This window comes from Sorex araneus, chromosome 2, assembly GCF_027595985.1.
Source record: "Sorex araneus isolate mSorAra2 chromosome 2, mSorAra2.pri, whole genome shotgun sequence".
NCBI classification, from domain to species: Eukaryota; Metazoa; Chordata; class Mammalia; order Eulipotyphla; family Soricidae; genus Sorex; species Sorex araneus.
In genome coordinates this window covers 237,472,672-237,490,392 of record NC_073303.1, presented here as the reverse complement: position 1 = coordinate 237,490,392, position 17,721 = coordinate 237,472,672, and the positions used below count along the sequence as shown (strand labels likewise).

Sequence of the window (17,721 nt, the reverse complement as noted above, 5' to 3'; positions counted from 1 at the left end):
CCACAGTCAAATAATAAAATTAATTAATCTTTTAGAATTGATTTTTAATCTATTTAGGTTTTTTGTTTTGTTTCATTTTCTGGGTCATACCCAGTGATGCTCAGGGCTTACTCCTGACTGCACTCAGGAAGCACTTTTTGTGGTTCTTGGGGGACCTTATAGAAGCTGGTTTGGCCATTTGCAAGGCAAATACCCTACTCACTGGACTATTGCTTTGGCCCCCTATTTATTTTATTTTGAGAAAAGGGAGACACATAATGCAATGCTCAGGGTTTACTCCTGGCTCTGTGCTCAGGAATTACTACTGTTGATGCTCAACAGTTTTATGGAAGGTGAGCGATTCATCCTGGATCAGCTCAAGCAAGGCAAGCTTCTTATCCCCTGTACAATCTCTCTAGCCCCTGAAATTAATTTCTTGACAACAGATTGTGAAGTATAGGATTGTTACGTGTTTTATACATGCCTATGAGAAACCTGTTCATCTTTTCTCACACATGTCTATTTTTATTAATTTTGAGATTATTCACATAGTTTAGAATTGCCACCCCATCTTTTCAATATTTGGGCTGTGACACCACCAGAAGTTCAGTCCCAATATCTTCTCATTTCTCCTAGACCCCACATGTCACAATGGAATCAGAAAACTTGACTGAAATTCTGGAATTTTTACTTCTGGGCATTTCAAAGGAGCCTGAATTACAGCCCATTATTTTTGGGATTTTCCTCTCTATGTACATGGTCACAGTGCTGGGGAACCTGCTCATCATCTTGGCCACCATCTCCGACCCCCATCTCCACACGCCAATGTACTTCTTCCTCTCCAATCTGTCCTTGATGGACATATGTTTCACCTCCACCACCATCCCCAAGATGCTGGTGAATATCCAGACGAACAGCAAAGCCATCTCCTATAAGGGTTGCCTCACTCAGCTGTATTTTTTCATGCTGTTTTCAGCAATGGATGACTTTCTTGTGACTGTGATGGCCTATGACCGCTTGGTGGCCATCTGCCATCCTCTGCACTACATGGTCATCATGAACCCTCGTCTCTGTGGGCTGCTGGTTCTCATGTGCTTGGTCACCAGTGCCCTGCATTCATTATTAGAGTGTTTGATGGTGTTTCGGCTGTCATACCTCGCAGACACAGAAATCCCCCACTTTTTCTGTGAACTCAACCAGATGGTTCAGCTGTCCTGTTCGGACACGTTTTTGAACAACCTGGTCATGTATCTGGAGGCGGTGTTTCTGGGGGGAGGTCCTGTGATTTACATCCTTTACTCTTACTCGAGGATCATCTCTTCCATCCGCCGTATCACATCAGCTCAGGGCAAGTATAAAGCCTTTTCCACCTGCGTGTCTCACCTCTTAGTGGTCTCCTTGTTTTATTGCACCAGCCTTGGCGTGTACCTGAGCTCTGCCGGGTCCCACAATTCACACTCCAGTGCTACCGCCTCGGTGATGTACACCGTGGTCACCCCCATGCTGAACCCCTTCATCTACAGCCTCAGGAACAAAGACTTGAAGAGGGCCCTGAAGACATTCTTTGGGAAGAAACAATGAAAGTTGAGTTGTCCTTGGAGGTGAAGATTCTTGGATTCCAGGTTAACAGATCATGAGATCCAGAATACACAAGTTCTGCCCACTCCAGAGCTGGATAAATGTACCTATGATGTGACTTTATTTCTAGAATCTCCTGGGGGGGGGTTGGAGGGGGTGGGGGGAAGAAACGCCTAGCAGTTGTCAGGGCTTACTCATGGCTCTGTGCTCAGGTATCAATCCTCAGGCTCAGAGGACTGACCAAATGAGGTGCTGGGGATTGAACCTGGGGCCATATCCAAGGTCTCCATGCTATCACTCTGGCCCTATAGTTTCTTTAAATTTTCAAATAAAATTTTTTTATTTCAACTCTAGTAATTTATATTTCTATTCTCTTTATGAAGCTTTCTGGACTCAGGAGTTATTTTGTCTGTTCGCTTTAAAATCTCTCATTCCCCTGACCCCAACACGGATGACCAATATTTGGAAGCTTTACTTTACCGACTTTCATGTACGACCTGAAAATATTAGGTGATGACAGTTTTGTTGGTAGCAACAAATAAAAATTGTTTTATAAAATAACTATAGTTTGTAACATTTGTCTCAGAAAAAGGCACTCTTGCTCACCAACCAAACTAATTATATATCATTTTATAAAATCAAATTTTGACAAAAGTTTATCGTTTTATGTTTAATGCTCTTTCATAAAGAAATATTTTGGGGGCGATTCATGCCTCACAATGCTCAGTGGTTAGTCCTGGCTCTGCCCTCAGAAGTACTCCTGGTGGTGCCTGGGGACCCTATAGGATGCTGGGAATCGAACCCGGGTTGGCAGAGTGCAGGGCAAGTACCCTCCCAGCTGTGCTTTCGCTCCAGCCCAGACTCTTCTTGGTGCCCGCTCAAACAAATCGATGAGCAACAGGATGACAGTGACAGTGACAGTGAATTTTATTCACCATGATTTACGATTCTGTCAATGACAGAGTTTAATGCATACAACCTTGTACCACCACTTCCCCCACCAGCCTGTCTGTTCCCTTCCCTTTCTCTCCCTACCTCCCTCCCCCATCCCCCCATTTATCCCCTTCCTATGCTTCTTTATATCCCATGAATAAGGGAAATCAGTCTGTACCTGTCCCTCTCCTTTACTCAACATAGTACCTCAGATTCCTCCAGGGAGCAGCAACTAGCATGACTTTAAATATTGTCTTATAAAATCATTCTAGACCGCCCCCCCAGATTGCATTAGCACTGTAGCACTGTCATCCCGTTGTTCATCGATTTGCTTGAGAGGGCACCAGTAACATCTCCATTGTGAGACTTGTTATTGTTTTTGGCATACCGAATACACCACGGGTGCTTGCCAGGCTCTACTATGCGGGCGAGATACTCTGGGTAGCTTGCCGGGCTCTCCAAGAGGGATGGAGGAATCAAACCTGGGCCAGCCGTGAGCACAAAGCAAATGCCCTACATGCTGCGCTATCACTCCAGTCGTTTTTAAAATATATTTTTGTATTGCCAGGTTCTGCCGTGTGGGCGAGATACTCTCGGTAGCTTGCCGGGCTACGCGTGGCGTATTCAATACACCAAAAACAGTAACAAGTCTTACAATGAGAGACGTTACTGGTGCCTGCTCGGACAAATCGATGAGCAACGGGATGACAGTGACAGTGACAGTGATTTTTGTATTGAATCACTGTGAGATAGACCCTTATGAAGTTGTTCATGATTTGATTTCAGTCATACAGTGTTCCAACACCCACCCCTCCACCAGTGTACATTTCCCAGCACCAGTGTCCCCAATTTCCCTCCCATCATTGTCCCCCACCTCCTTCCCCATACTGACACTAGAGCAGGCTCTTTTCTTCTCTTTGTCTCTATCTCTGTGTCTCTCTTTTTCTCTCTCTTCTTTGGGGTATTGTGGTTTGCAATACAGATACTAAAAGATTATCATATATATCCCTTTACCCACTTTTGATACTCAGGTCTTGTCCAGCGTGATCATTTCCAACTATTATTGTCATACTGGTCCCTTCTCTATCTTACCTACCCTCTGTCCCACTTGTGGGAGATTTCAATCACGGACCAATCCTCCTAGCCCCTGTTTTCCCTGGTCTTGAATATTAGCCTTCTATTATATTTATATGCCATAAATGAATGCAGTCATTCTATATCTATCCCTCTCCATCTGACTTATTTCACTCAGCATATTACTCTCTATGTCCATCCATTTATAGGTGAATTTCATGATTTAATTTCCCCTAACAGTTGCATAGTATTCCATGGTATGGATGTGCCATAGTGTCTTTATCCATTCGTCTGTTCTTAGGCACTCAGATTGTTTCCAGATTCTGGCTATTGTGAATAGTGCTGCAATGAACATAGGGGGGCACATGGTAATCCTGCTATGTTTTGGGGCCCCTAGGGATATTTCCAGGAGTAGTATCTTAGCAGTCACTTACAGTAGACAGTAACTGTCACCCTGGGAGAAAGGTTAATGGGATGTAACCCATGCTCAGCATACCCAAGACCCTAAATATGATCCCTGGCACCGCAGGCACCCCAGAACCTGGGGTGGAACCTGGCAGTGTCTAGCATTATTAAGCCAAAGGGGCATGCATAGCCAGGCCTGAACATTAAACCATCTGTCTCATGTAGCCAGACTAAGAATCACAAGTTCTGCTCCATGATCCCCAAGCACTATTTAAGAGTCACTCCAAACAAGGAATTAATTCATCACATCTTCCCCCTTGAATGATACGTTAATGAACCCTGCTGTCAGTTTTTAAAACTTTCCTCTAATTCATCAATTTGTAATATTTTGAAATACAATCCTTTGGGAGTTATCTCTGAGTGATAATCTTCTGAGTGAATTACTAGAAAGGCAAAAATAACTAGTGGTACTATTCAGTGAAGGTGATAGGAAGGTCTCTGGGGTGCTGTTTTGGTGGGGAGAATGCCCAGTGATGCTCAGGACTCCTGACTCTGCATTCAGGGATCACCCCTGGTGGTACTCTTGAAACCCTATGGGATGCCAGAGATCGAACACAGGTTGGCCACATGCAAGGCAAATGCCCTCCTTGCTGTACTATCTCCCTGGCAGCAGGAGGGATTCTTGGAATAGGAGGAAAGTATAAGTGTGTCAAAAATTGTTGGTGGAGTAGTATAAGTGAATTGAAGCTATTCACCTTTAATGTGTTTTATGTAAAATAGAAGATAAAATTCATAAATAAGTAAACAGTTCGCATGCAGGCTCGAGAGAGCACTGTGGCAAGCATTGCAATGTGGATAAACACTATGAGTTCTCTGTAGAGACTCCTAGGCAGGGTCTACGTATAGACCCTGGAGGGCAACAACAGAGCACAGAGCACTCTGTGCTACACAATCTCATCTGATCGGCACCAATGGGATCCAAACATTTGCTGTTGAGATGGCTCAAGAAATAGTAGATGGATGAACGGAAGGTGGACCGTCCTAGTGCTTCCCTGATCCTGAGCATTATTCTGAGGTTTAGTACTTCTTAACATTAAGAATCATCTTTGGCTTCCACGCATCAGTTCAGTAATTTCTTCTGTCTTAGTGTTTGTTTGGGGATTTTTGTTTGTTTGCTTGTCTTTAAAAATGTGTCATCAACAGCCGAGATGTGATCCCGGGGGCCACACGCATGTGCGGCCTCTCCGCAGCTGCATGAGTGTGAATCCAGACCCAGCAAAACCTCTTTTGGCATGGGCAACTCCTTGCAGAATGTCTCCAACCTGAGAACTAAGCCTCGGCCCCATGCCCGCCCAGGAGGGGAAAGGTATTTCTCTCTCTCTCTCTCTCTCTCTCTCTCTCTCTCTCTCTTCTCTCTCTCTCTCTCTCTCTCTCTCTCTCTCTCTCTCTCTCTCTCTCGCCTCTTTCTCTCCAGGGATGAAGGGCGCGGTGTCTGCCATATTATGACGACCACAGATTGGATTTTCAAGCCTGCAATGATCCAATATCTGGAAGAAATCTCCCTGGACTTAGTTGTTAAAGTACGGAAATTCAAAACCGCGTGGCCGCTAGTGCGAGACCTCATTTGTCTTCACAGTAGGTCTGAATCTAGTGGGGTACTCCTAACAACAATAGTGAGGTTTGTGTTGAAATATTGAATTTAACCAAAATAAACAGAAAGTAAAATGAAACTTATCAGTTACAAGGCGGGGGGTGGGGGGCGGGATGGGAGGTGTACTGTGTGGTTTTTTTTTTTTTGGTGGTGGTATATGGGTGCTGGTGAAGGGATGGTTGTTTCAGCATTGTATAACTGAGACCTAAGCCTGAAAGCATTGTAATCTTCCACATGGTGATTTAATAAAATAAAATTTTTATTAAAAAAATGTGTCATCATATTCCTCACCAGGTCAGGAGAGATTAGAAGAACATGCATGTTTGTGTAGGAAAACTAGTGACAAAGATTTATCAAATGGGATAAGAACTCAAGTTCTCTTTGACCCAAAGATGAAAGACTCCAGAATATAAACAGCTAATATGAGAGGTGAGCTGGATTATGTTCATCCAAAACACTTCAATGGTATGATGTTTATTCAAAATCTATTGCTGATCAAGAGAAAAATTTTAAAAAAAAGAGTGGAGATAGTTTCATTAGAGCAATAGAAAGAACAAAATTAGGGGCTAGTGAGGATTGCATGTGGCCAACCCTGCTTCTATGTTGGGGACTGCTCAGGACCCTGAACAAAAGAGGACCCCGAAACCTTTACCCTGGACAAACCGGAAAATTCCATTACCAGCTTTGCTTGACCTGAGGCAAAGGTGCCCTTGTGACAAAGGAAATAGACAAACTCAAGAGGTAAAAGTAGCCCAGGGCAGTTAACTAAGAGATGCCATAAAGCCCTAAAGTAGAATACCTTCCTCTACACTAAATATCTTGTGCATTCCTCCTGCCAGATGCTCCTGCCAGATAAACCCTTGCCTTCCCCTCCCCACTATTTCTCAATCTACTCTTGAAGAATGTTGTAAGCCCACCTAATACACCCCGAACCTTTCCTTATTTGGTCTGAGAAGACACTTCCCTGATGATTGACAACTTATGTACCAACCCCCTGCTAAGAAAAGTATAAAACCAGCGTGGCAGTTAATAAAGTTGCCCTTGATCGGTATGTGTCGTCTTGGGCCCCCTGTTTACTAACCTCACTAGTCTTATTTCAGATCGGGACCCTCACAGAATCCACCCAATTAGGAGCGCTTTCCACTGTTGTCTCTCCGCAGGCAGGAGAGATCTCCAGGAGAACTCGCACTTCTATCCTTAACATTCCATATGGTCCCTGGAGCACTGCTGGGAGTAATTCCTGAATAAAGAGCCAGGAGTAAACACTGAGCAATGCTGGGTGTGACCCAAAAAGCAAAAAACAAACAAAAAATCACCTCAAAATTACAGGAAATCTAGAATTTGGATAGCAATTTAAATGAAGAAAATTCAAGAAAAGTTATTGAAAGTGTCAAATTATTAAAAGCATCAATTATTAAAAGTGTTAATAAATACTTTATCAATGTATTTTAGTTTCCTTATTGTTGGCTTTAATTCTCCAAGGAGTAGGTAATACAGTGTGAAAAAGAACTTCCCTGCATATTAATGCAATAAATGATTTAAAATTTAACTTCCTCACAATTAAGGTCATCTATGTCTTCGAGGTCATTTCAGCACCTCTAATACAAAGAAAGTTTCCCTTTAAGACACATATTTGAGTATTATTTTTTCCAGCCACTTAGTTTTGTTTCTAGAAAACAAACCAAAAGACAAGCTCTCAATAAGGAAAATAAGACCCAGTGATCTTAAAAGACTATAAAAAAATGGCATCATAAATGCTTTTAAGTAGATGCTGTCTCTGTTGGAAAATTGGAATTTCCTTTTTTTTTTCTTGGTTTGTGGTTGAAAATCAAGGAGGAAAGCAAAAAAAAAAAAAAAACAGGAACAACCATTGGACAAGACTATTGAAGCAAAGGACCAGAGCAATAGTGCAGCAGGTAGGGCGTTTACCTTGATGCAGCCAACATGGGTTTGATTCCTGGCATCCCAGATAGTCTCCTGAGCACTTCCAGGAGTAATTTGTGTGCAGAGCCAGGAGTAGCTCCTCAGCATCACCAGGAGTAACCCAAAAAGCACAATAAAATAAAATAAAAAGACTACTGAAGATAGTCTTCAACAAGAATTGAATGCCATATAGTTGGAAGTTGAGGTCAAGGAGATCTTAATCCCAAGAAAGAACTAGAAAGAGAAAATTCCAGTATCCAAGTGCACAGATGCTGCCCAAACCTATGTGCTGCCCGTGCCTATGTGTTGCTCCCAAGTACACATGGTGCCCAAGCATAGGTGTCACCTGCATCTGCCCTCTTGAGATGTGAAAGTTGTATCTAATGTGGGCATGTGTACTGAGGTTCCTTCTCACTTTGAAGAAGTCTATGGTCTCTCTTATGCACATCATTCTCTCCCCACCCCCTTCCTCAGAACTTCCAAATAAAATGTTATCTGTTATAGCACTGTAGCACTGTCATCCTGTTGTTCGTCGATTTGCTCGAGCGGGCACCAGTAACGTCTCCACTGTGAGACTTATTGTTACTGTTTTTGGCATATTGAATACACCACAGGGAGCTTGCCAGGCTCTGCTGTGCAGGCGGGATACTCTCAGTAGCTTGCCAGGCTCTCCAAGTGGGACAGAGGAATTGAATCTGGGTCAGCAGCATGCTAGGCAAATGTCCCACCCCCTGTGCTATCGCTCCAGTTATCTGTCATACTTTAAAAAATTCTATTAGTGACAATAATGACAACGTTTGACACTGAGACATTGATCCCACCTGTTATGGGAACTCTTTAGTTCTAGAGAATTCTTTATTGTGTACAAAGAAAGCTTCCAAAGCCCGCTTGATGTCCTTGTTTCTCAGACTATAGATGAAGGGGTTCAGCATCGGTGTGACCACATTGTACATCACTGTGGCTACTGAGCTCAGCCATGAGCCACGGGCAGCAGCAGAGCTCAGATAGACCACGAGGCCTGTGCAATAATACAAGGACACGACAGACAGATGAGACACACAGGTGGAAAAGGCTTTATACTTGCCCTGAGTGGAGGAGATTCCACAAATGGAGGAAATGATCTTGGAATAAGAGTAAAGGATGCCGGCTAGGGGGCCACCACCCACCAGAACAGCTGAAAAATACATCACCATGTTATTAGGTAAGGTGTCAGAACAGGCAAGTTGAATCAACTGTTTGAGTTCGCAGGATATGTGTAGGATTTCCACATCTTCACAGAAAGCGAGTTGCAATGCCATGATGTTTTCTAAGAAGGCATGCAGGACACTCGTGACCCAGGAGCCCAGAACCAGCAGCCCACAGAGCCGGGGGTTCATGATGACCATGTAGTGCAGGGGGTGACAGATAGCCACGAAGCGGTCATAGGCCATGACAGTCAGAAGAAATACATCCAACATCCCGTAGAGCATGACAAAGTACATCTGTGTGAGACATTCTTTATAGGTGATGACTTTGCTTTGTGTCTGCATGTTCACCAGCATCCTGGGCACAGTGGTGGTGACTAAGGCGATGTCCACCAAGGACAGGTTGGAGAGGAAGAAGTACATAGGGGTGTGGAGGTGGGGGTCGGAGATGGTGGCTAGGATGATGAGCAAGTTTCCAAGGACAGCGACCAGATACATGAATAGAAAAAGCACAAATATGAAGGACTGACGGTCAAGGTCTTCAGAAAATTCCAGAAGGAGAAATTCCGCAATGCGTGAATCATTTTCTGACTTCATGTTGCAGAGGCCACCTCTAAGAAAGAAGGAAATAGCATGACAAATTTTCACATAAACCTATGTTCCTCCCCTTTCTGGTGAGCAACGCGGCCCGGAGAATGCTCTGGACCCGAATCGGGGCCAGCAACACCGGGGATCCGGACGGAGGAGGTACAGCCACCACACCTTCTCCAGATGGAGCCCTAGCGACACTGAGAAGCAACTAACACGGCTCCGGGATGCAGGACTGGGACACATCCAAACTGCGTGGCCACTAATGCGGCTGCGCGACCTTTTCTAAAAACTGTAAACATACAATCTTTTAATAGAAAACTAATTATCAAATGCTTCCTTAGTAGGGCTGTCTTGTTTGGGGGTAAAACTCCCACAACAATAGTGAGTTTTGTGTTGAAATATGGAACGTAATCAAGGTAAAGAGAAATTGAAGTGAAATTTATCAGTTATATAGTTGGGGGTGAGGGACAGGGGCGGGGGTATACTGGGGATTTTGGTGGTGGAATATGGGCACTGGTTAAAGGATGGTGTTTGAATATTGTATAACTGAGACATAAACCTGAGAACTTTGTAACTTTCCACATGGTGATAAAATAAAAATTTAGAAAATAAAAACAAAAAAAAAACACACAAAAAAACCCTATGTTCCTCACCTGTTTGATGACTTCCATTTGGTCTTGCATACCAAAATTGAATTTTATTATTTCCTTTTTAAAAAATAAGGGCCAGGAGGATCGCTTTATGGCTTGAGAACCAACCTCACATGCTGGGGGAATAGGCGGCTGGGATAGAGAAGGGACCACTAAGTAAATGATGCTTGGAAGGCTCGCTCGGGATGGGAGATGTGTCCTGAAAGTAGACTATGTACTGAACATGATGGCCCCTTTGTACCTGTATTGCAAATCATAATACCCAAAAGGAGAGAGAGAGTAAAAGGGAATGTGCCTGCCACAGAGGTGGTGGGGGGGTTGGGGGGGCGGGAGGGATACTGGGAACATTGGTGGTAGAGAATGGGCACTAGTGGAGGGATGGGTACTCGATCATTATATGACAAACACAATCATGACAGTTCATAAGTCTGTAACTGTATCTCACAGCGATTCATTAAAAAAATAATTGAGGTACTGGCATTTACAACACTGTTAATGATACTTTTCATGAATGCATCATTCCAACCCTACACCCATCACCAGTGTGCCTTCTTTCCTCCACCCATGTCCTAAAGACCACCCCCCACCATGTTCTCCACCCTCCACCTCAGTTCTAGAGCAAAAGATTCCGTTCTGATGACTTCAGATTATTTGTTGTTCCATTACTATGGTTTTCTTTTGTATTGTTTTTTTGTTTAGGGGCCACATCAGTTGTTCTCAGAGCTCACTCTTAGCTCTGCACTCAGGAATCACTCTTAGTGAGGTTGGGGGGGACCATATGGGATACCGGGGATCGAACCCGGGTCAACTGCATGCAAAGCAAGTGCCTTACCTGCTATTCTATCACTCAAATCTCCTTGTCTTACCTTCCAAAGAATCTCCTTTAATATTTCTTGCAAGATTTATTTCAAGACTGAATTCTCGAAGCTGCTCTCTTCCCCGAAGCTCTGTATCATTTCTCCCCCTCTGTATGATCATGGCCTCTTTCTTGGGTAAGATCTTGTATGTCATCTCTTGTGTAGACACCTTATTCTATTACTGCGTGTTTTTTTCCCTAAGTGCCTGTGCTCATTGCATATTTAATGAGAACATGGCTTTGTATTTAAAGCCTGCCTATTCATTGCTGACCATGTTTTTGGCAAGATGAGTCTAGGGCTGTGACAGCAAAAGTGTCCTATGATTTAATGTTGTAGAGAGAACGAGGCAGAGTGTTTGTCCGTGGTAGTGGGGAGAGATTGTGTGAAGAAAATGCGAGTGTGGAGGTGTGGTAAAATAGGGAGTGATGAACATGTTTTATTTGTCATGGATCTGTAGGCAAGACCTGTAAACATACTGGTGTTTACATGACAATCTTATGGCCAGTCAATGGGCTGAGTCTAGACCTTGTTAGCAGAGCCCTGGGCGCCGTCCCCAGCATTCTCCTGTCCCCCTAAGCAACATTGGGATCAATGCCCAAGAATTTTCAGGTGTGTACATCAGTGTTCCAGAGATGATGGAAGAGGGAGGGAGGGAAAGAGACAGAGATAGAGACAGAGAGACTTGATGATTTCTGTGGCTGTGTGTCCGTCAGAGAGACCAAACAATTACAAAGGTATTTGGGTCATTCAAATCAAAGAAGTGATACAAGGTGACTGAGGAAGAGGATGGAAAAAGAGTATCTGAGGTAGAGGAGTGAATTATTCTGTCTGATTCTCTGACACCTCAAGATGCAGGAATTTCTTCCCCATCCTCTACCTCCTCCTTTGTGAATCTTATTGCAAAGGTGACCCAGGGACTAAAGAAAACAGATCCTTCCTAATACCTTCTTGGGAGTCTTCCAGGCTCCTATAAGAGAGGGGTCACTTTGGAATATATGAATCCAGGTAACCCGTGTCTGAGCCTGCATTCACTTCACTATCACACTCAGACACGTGTCTGCAGCAAAAGAACCACCTCGTGTTATTCCATCTCTGTCTTGCTTCCAATCATACTAACTACTCAAGGGGTGAATAAAACTCAAACTCGCCAAATCTATGTTGTTTCTCCTACTTGACATAGAAGTGGTTGTCTGAAGTTTTATTAATTATTCCACTAGATTTTTAAAAAATGGGGACTCCTTCTTGGGGTAGTCATATCCAGCTGTGTCTTGGAAGCAACCCTTGAAAAGTTTGCAATGAGGGAGTAAACAAATAAACAATGAGGAACAAAGGGAACAGAATCAAATTAATGAAGAGGAAGTAAAGCTCTAGTAACATGTTCTCCAGAATACCTTGAGGGTGAAAAATTTATTGTTGGCTGTGATCCAACTCCTGTTACGTTCCCTTGATACCCAGCTAATACAATAGAAGAACAAAAATAAACTTATCCAGATGACTGAGAAGTGTTATGTCTATGTGTGAAACATCTTAGGTACTGCATATGCAAAAGAAAAAGGAGTAGTGAGATATATCACATCGTCACGGAATGAACAATACCCTTCACACAAAAGTTGGGTGTTTTTCTATGGCTTGGGAGACTTGGTTTTTCTAAAGCTAGTCTATCACTAATTAACGTGTTATCTGTTTTGTGGTCCCCTAGGAGATCAGCAAGCACATTCTCTTTTCATGTGCAGCATCTCTTCCTCGTTATTCTTATACTTTGGGTTTTGATCTGCTTTTGCCTGTTCCAACAGGCACACTCTAGTTCAGGTTCTGGATTTCATGTCACAGGCAATATCCTACTGAGACCATACTCTCTCAGTGTTGACCCCTCCATGTGAATTCCCTCCTTCCACACTAATCTCTTTCTTTACATCGTGATATCTAATGGATATTTAATGCCACTGCACTGCACTGTAGCCCTTTCGTCCCATTGTTCATCGATTTGCTCGAGTGGGCACCAGTAACGTCTCCATTGTGAGACTTGTTACTGTCTACACGGGTAGTTTTCCAGGCTCTGCCATGTGGGCAAGTAGCTTGCCGGGCTTTCTGAGAGGGACAGAGGAATCAAACTCAGGTCAGCCACACACATATTTATTTCATTCTCCTGTCTCTGCTATATTAATGTGTGGTCCAAGACAGCAAAGCCTTCATTATTAAAAAGAAACTTTTAGAAAATTTTAAATTTCAACAAAGAAAAAGACCTGTGCACATCTTTAGATGCAATTTAAGCACATGAAAGAAATCAATGCAGATCAATATGAGTAATTTCTTGGCAATTTTTAAGTACTTCTAAGAATTTCCTTTTTTCCACTTCTTTCCTTTTTGTTTCTTTGTCTTAGTTTTTTTGGCCACATCCTGCAGTGCTCAGGGCTTACTTCTGGCTCTGTGCTCAGGGGTCACGTCTAGCAGGCTCAGGGGACCATACTGAGTGCTGGGATTGGCCATGTGCAAGCCAAGCACCTGACTCACTGAACTATTGCTCTGGCCCCTCTAAGTAAGTAATTTCTCAGTACTGTAAGCAAAATTACATCCAAAATCAGACACTAATTGAACAAAGTATATAAACCCATAATAATTCATTGCTATTGATTTGGATTGAGAATTCAACAGTCAAATTTTAATTGACATATGTTAATATAAAATATAAAACTTCTCGACTGTTCTGCCCTACAGGAGATGATATAATAAACTTGTGCTTAATTGATGGGAGAAAAATTATGTTGTAAAATAAAATGTAGCAGAAATTGCTCTCTACCTGTGAAAATACCTTAGACTCTGCTATCAAATATCTTGCAAAAACTGCAAAATGACAATGTCAGTGTAATGATAATCAAAACACTTGGGGCTGTAGCAATAGTAGAGTGTGGAGGACATTTGCCTTGCATGCTGTCAATCCAGATTCAATTTCTAGCATTCCATAAGGTCCTCTGAGCACCACAAGAATGATTTCTGAGTGCAGATCCAGGAGTAACCCCTGAGGGTCACTGAGTATGACCTACAAGGCCCCCTACACAAAACAACTCAACACATTTATTTAAAAACATCTATTTAAAAAATGACATGCAAGTGTTCAGAGGAAAAAACTGTTAAAAACTTAAATCAATCATAAAAAACATAAATATAAGGAGACAGATGCATTGAAATAAAATGTATTACATTTTCAGCAATAATTTTTCTCCAGAAGTCAATGAAGACCAATAATCTGTTGAAGTAATTTATTGGAAAATCTAACTGAACAGAAATGGGTCCTGACAGGCAAATCAAAATGGTGAGCAAAGATGTTCTAAACAAATGGTAGTATATAAAACAACAAGACATCTATTTTGCATCTAGTGAGTTGAAAAGTAGGTTAAAGAGTGATCATACTGAGGATTTGGTAGTGTTTAGTTGGTAGCAATAGAATTGTTCTGTAAGGTGGAAGAATTAGGTCATTTAAAAACAACTGAGAGGCAGCTATAAATTCTACAATTAATGGTTTGCTCTAATCAGGGATTATTAATCTGGCACTAAAGTCTCACAGGCAAAACTCCATTCTGTGTCCAACAGAAAATCCAGACCACCACTAAATCCTCTCCAATGTGGCAGCCAGAAACATTTCTAGACTCATGTGCTCATGTTGGCAGAATCTCCCCCAGGTAGAACTACACTTTGAAAAAATATTATTTATTAAATAACTATGAGATGAACGTGATTGAGTTTCAGTCCTACAATGTTCCAACACCCATCCCTTCACCAGTGTAGATTTCCCACCACCGATGTCCCTAATTTTCCTCCTTCCTTTGAATTCCACTGCCTTGGCACCACCTAGCCTTGATGTGGTCACAATTATATGATCCAGAAGATGATTGTTCATTAAAAAAGGATCAGTTAGGATAAAGAAGGGACCAGTTAGGATAAAGAAGGGACCAGTATGACCATAATTGCTGAAAATGATCACTCTGGACAAGAACTAAGTGTTGAAAGTAGATAAAGAGACATATATGATAACTTTTCAGTATCTATGTTGCAAACATAATACCCAAAAGGAAAGAGAGATACAGAGACAGAAACAGAGAGACAGAGAGAGATGTCTGCCACAGAGGGGAGGGGCAGGAGGGAAACTGGGGACATTAGTGGTGGGAGATGTACACTGGTGAAGGGTCAGGTGTTGGAACATTATATGACTAAAACCCAATCATGAACAACCTTGTAACTGTGTATCTCACTGATTTAATTTAAAAAATAAATAAATTTAAAAAATTAAAAAATTAGTAGACCACATACCTAAAAATTGATTAATCATAGGTAAGACATACAAAATTAAATTAAATTAAAAATAATCATCAGTGCAATCACACTCTTCAGGAAAGGAGGTAACTAACTCCATTCATCCACCAAGCACTCAAGCACAAGTGTCTCTGTAAGTGCAGTTAGCAAACTGCAATTGACCATAGGCCATTGCTATTCCCTTTCATTTTCTCTACCTTCTGATGGACAGTCAACTCAGTTATGGGACTCACCTGGATGGGAAGCCTGGATTCGTCTCAGCTGGGAGATGCTGGAGAGGGGTGCTCAGTTCCCAGAGAAGACGGAAGGAAGGAGTGATACATAAGTCTCACAGTGGAAGTTAGAACTCCAAACAACAAAATGCAAAGCCACGTTCCTTCCTGAGACACAGGCTTGACAAAGGAACTGCAGAGATATTTACAGCTCCCTCTACCTCCCTTAGGGTGCATTTCCCGCCATCTTATTCTCTAAACATGCAATTCCCCTGTGAAGAACTCATGTGGACAGGGAAAAAGAAATTTCCTTATGATTTCTCTTCATTAGGAGCTCAAATAAATTCAAATTTTAAAACATTTTCCCCCATGAATTACTCCACTCCTGATCCCTAAACCAGTAATCCCATCTTTCCTCCATATCTTTGATGAATATGCCTGTCTTGGGGAGGTCCCTGAGTTATTTATAGCAAGAGTTGGGGTCTTTTAAGAATTTGCTTTCTCTTCCACCTTGACAAGGTGAACTGAATCTCTATGATAATTCTCTGTAGCATGACATTTTTTTAAATTTTTAATTTTAATTTTTTAATTAGTGAATCACCATGAGGGTACAGTAACAGATTTACACATTTTCATACTTGTGTTTCCCTCATACAATGTTCGGGCACCCCTCCCTCTACCAGTGTCCATTCTCCACCACCGGTGAACCCAGTATCCCTCCCACCTCCCAATCCCATCCCCCCTCCCCCCCCCCCCGCCTCTGTGGCAGGGCATTCCCTTTTGATATCTCTCTCTCCTTTTGGATGTTGTGGTCTGTAATAGGGATATTGAGTGGCCATCGTGTTCAATCTATAGTCTACTTTCAGCACACATCTCCCCTCCCGAGCGGGTCCTCCAACCAGAGCTTACTTGATGTTCCCTTCTCTATCTGAACTGCCCTTTCCCCCAGCATGTGAGGCCAGCTTCCAAGCCATGGAGCCAACCTCCTGGTAGCATGACACTTCTGACAAAACCAATAGGAATGTCCTACTGTTGCCACAAGTTTCTAGTGATTAGTACCTCATTCCAAACTATTTCATAAATACAGAACATGCAGAACATGCATTGATTGCTTTTTGCCTTAAATCTGAATTAACTACTTTTGGGGGTTTTCTGATTTAAAAACCTATAGGCACTTGGGGGTAAGAACGATAGGACAGTGGGGAGGGCATTTGCCTTGCATGTGGCCAACCCAGGTTTAATTCCCAACATCCCATAGGGTCCACTGAGCACCTTTAGGAGTGATGCCTGAGTGCAGAGCCAGGAGAAAACCTTGAGTATGGTTGGTGTGCCCCCAAAAATAAAAATCAACTAAACAAAAGATCTATAGGCATGCATTCTATGAGGAAATATAATTTTTGAATTCATGATGACCTTGAAAAATCAATTATTAAAGAAAAGATTTATCAAGATCATTTTATGACCTAACTATTTTTAGGGAATGTTCCCAATTTCTTTTAAAAATCTATACAGAGGGGTCAGAACAACAGTACAGTGGATAGAGCACTTGCCTTGCACACAGCCAACCTAAGTTTGATCCCCGGCACCACATATGGTTCCCCAATCCTCTCCAGGAGTAATCCCTAAGCACAGAGCTAGGACTCAGCCTTTAAAAACTCTGGCTGTGTCAGCTGTGCTACCACCGCCCCCTAATGCCCCCCAAAATAAAACAAAACATATACATATATTTATTTTTAATGAAGACACAGTGATTTACAAAGCTGTTCATAATAGAGTTGTTTAAGGCATACAATATTGCAACTCCTGTCCCACCACCAGTGTCCCAGGGTCCCTACGATCCTTCAACCTGCCCCTCTTGACAGGTATATAACAAATAAACATCAGTTTCTTTCTAGGTTCACCAGACCATCAGTTATCCATGAAGAAGCATTTACATGGAAGGGAACCACGTAAACCACGTAAACACAAGCATACACACACGCACGCATGCACACATGCACACATGCACACTTTCACATGCTTCTTTAAAATTATTGTTCTTATTTTTCTCCCAAAGTTAGCCGTGATACTGTGTTGTGCTGCCTCCTTTGAATCCAAGCAGAATCCTACCCCCACTCCACATCCTCCCACAACCCCATCTTTTAAACTTTGCATGAGACCCTCTCATTAACAGTATTGTAAACCGCAGTGCTCAAAACGAACACTTGACATAAAAGAGTTTGGCATCTTCTCATAAGTTTCCATGTCTTGAGGGCAAAAGACAATCCAAATGTTGAGATACTGACTGAAACTATGCCCCCGCCATTCCACAATTGCTAATTTATTTAGCTACTTTATTATTTTGTTTGTTTGTTTGTTTGTGTTTGGGTCACACCC

At 42.4% G+C, this 17,721-nt stretch overlaps 2 protein-coding genes across 2 annotated transcripts; one reads left to right on the top strand and one right to left on the bottom strand.

The window, feature by feature from the left end:
* Positions 1-630: 630 nt before the first annotated feature.
* On the top strand, positions 631-1,560 carry LOC101548619 (olfactory receptor 7A10-like). The gene has a single exon (XM_004619462.1). The coding sequence runs from the start codon at positions 631-633 to the stop codon at positions 1,558-1,560; it is 930 nt and encodes a 309-aa protein (XP_004619519.1).
* A 6,807-nt stretch (positions 1,561-8,367) lies between these two features.
* On the bottom strand, positions 8,368-9,324 carry LOC101548876 (olfactory receptor 19-like). The gene has a single exon (XM_004619463.1). It carries the CDS (start codon positions 9,322-9,324, stop codon positions 8,368-8,370), a length of 957 nt encoding a protein of 318 aa, XP_004619520.1.
* Between the last annotated feature and the right edge of the window lie 8,397 nt (positions 9,325-17,721).

What these genes read in the sequence shown, in the direction of transcription:
- LOC101548619 (XM_004619462.1), top strand. Translation starts at nt 631, where the DNA reads ATGGAATCAGAAAACTTGACTGAAATTCTGGAATTTTTACTTCTGGGC.
- LOC101548876 (XM_004619463.1), bottom strand. Translation starts at nt 9,324, where the DNA reads ATGAAGTCAGAAAATGATTCACGCATTGCGGAATTTCTCCTTCTGGAA.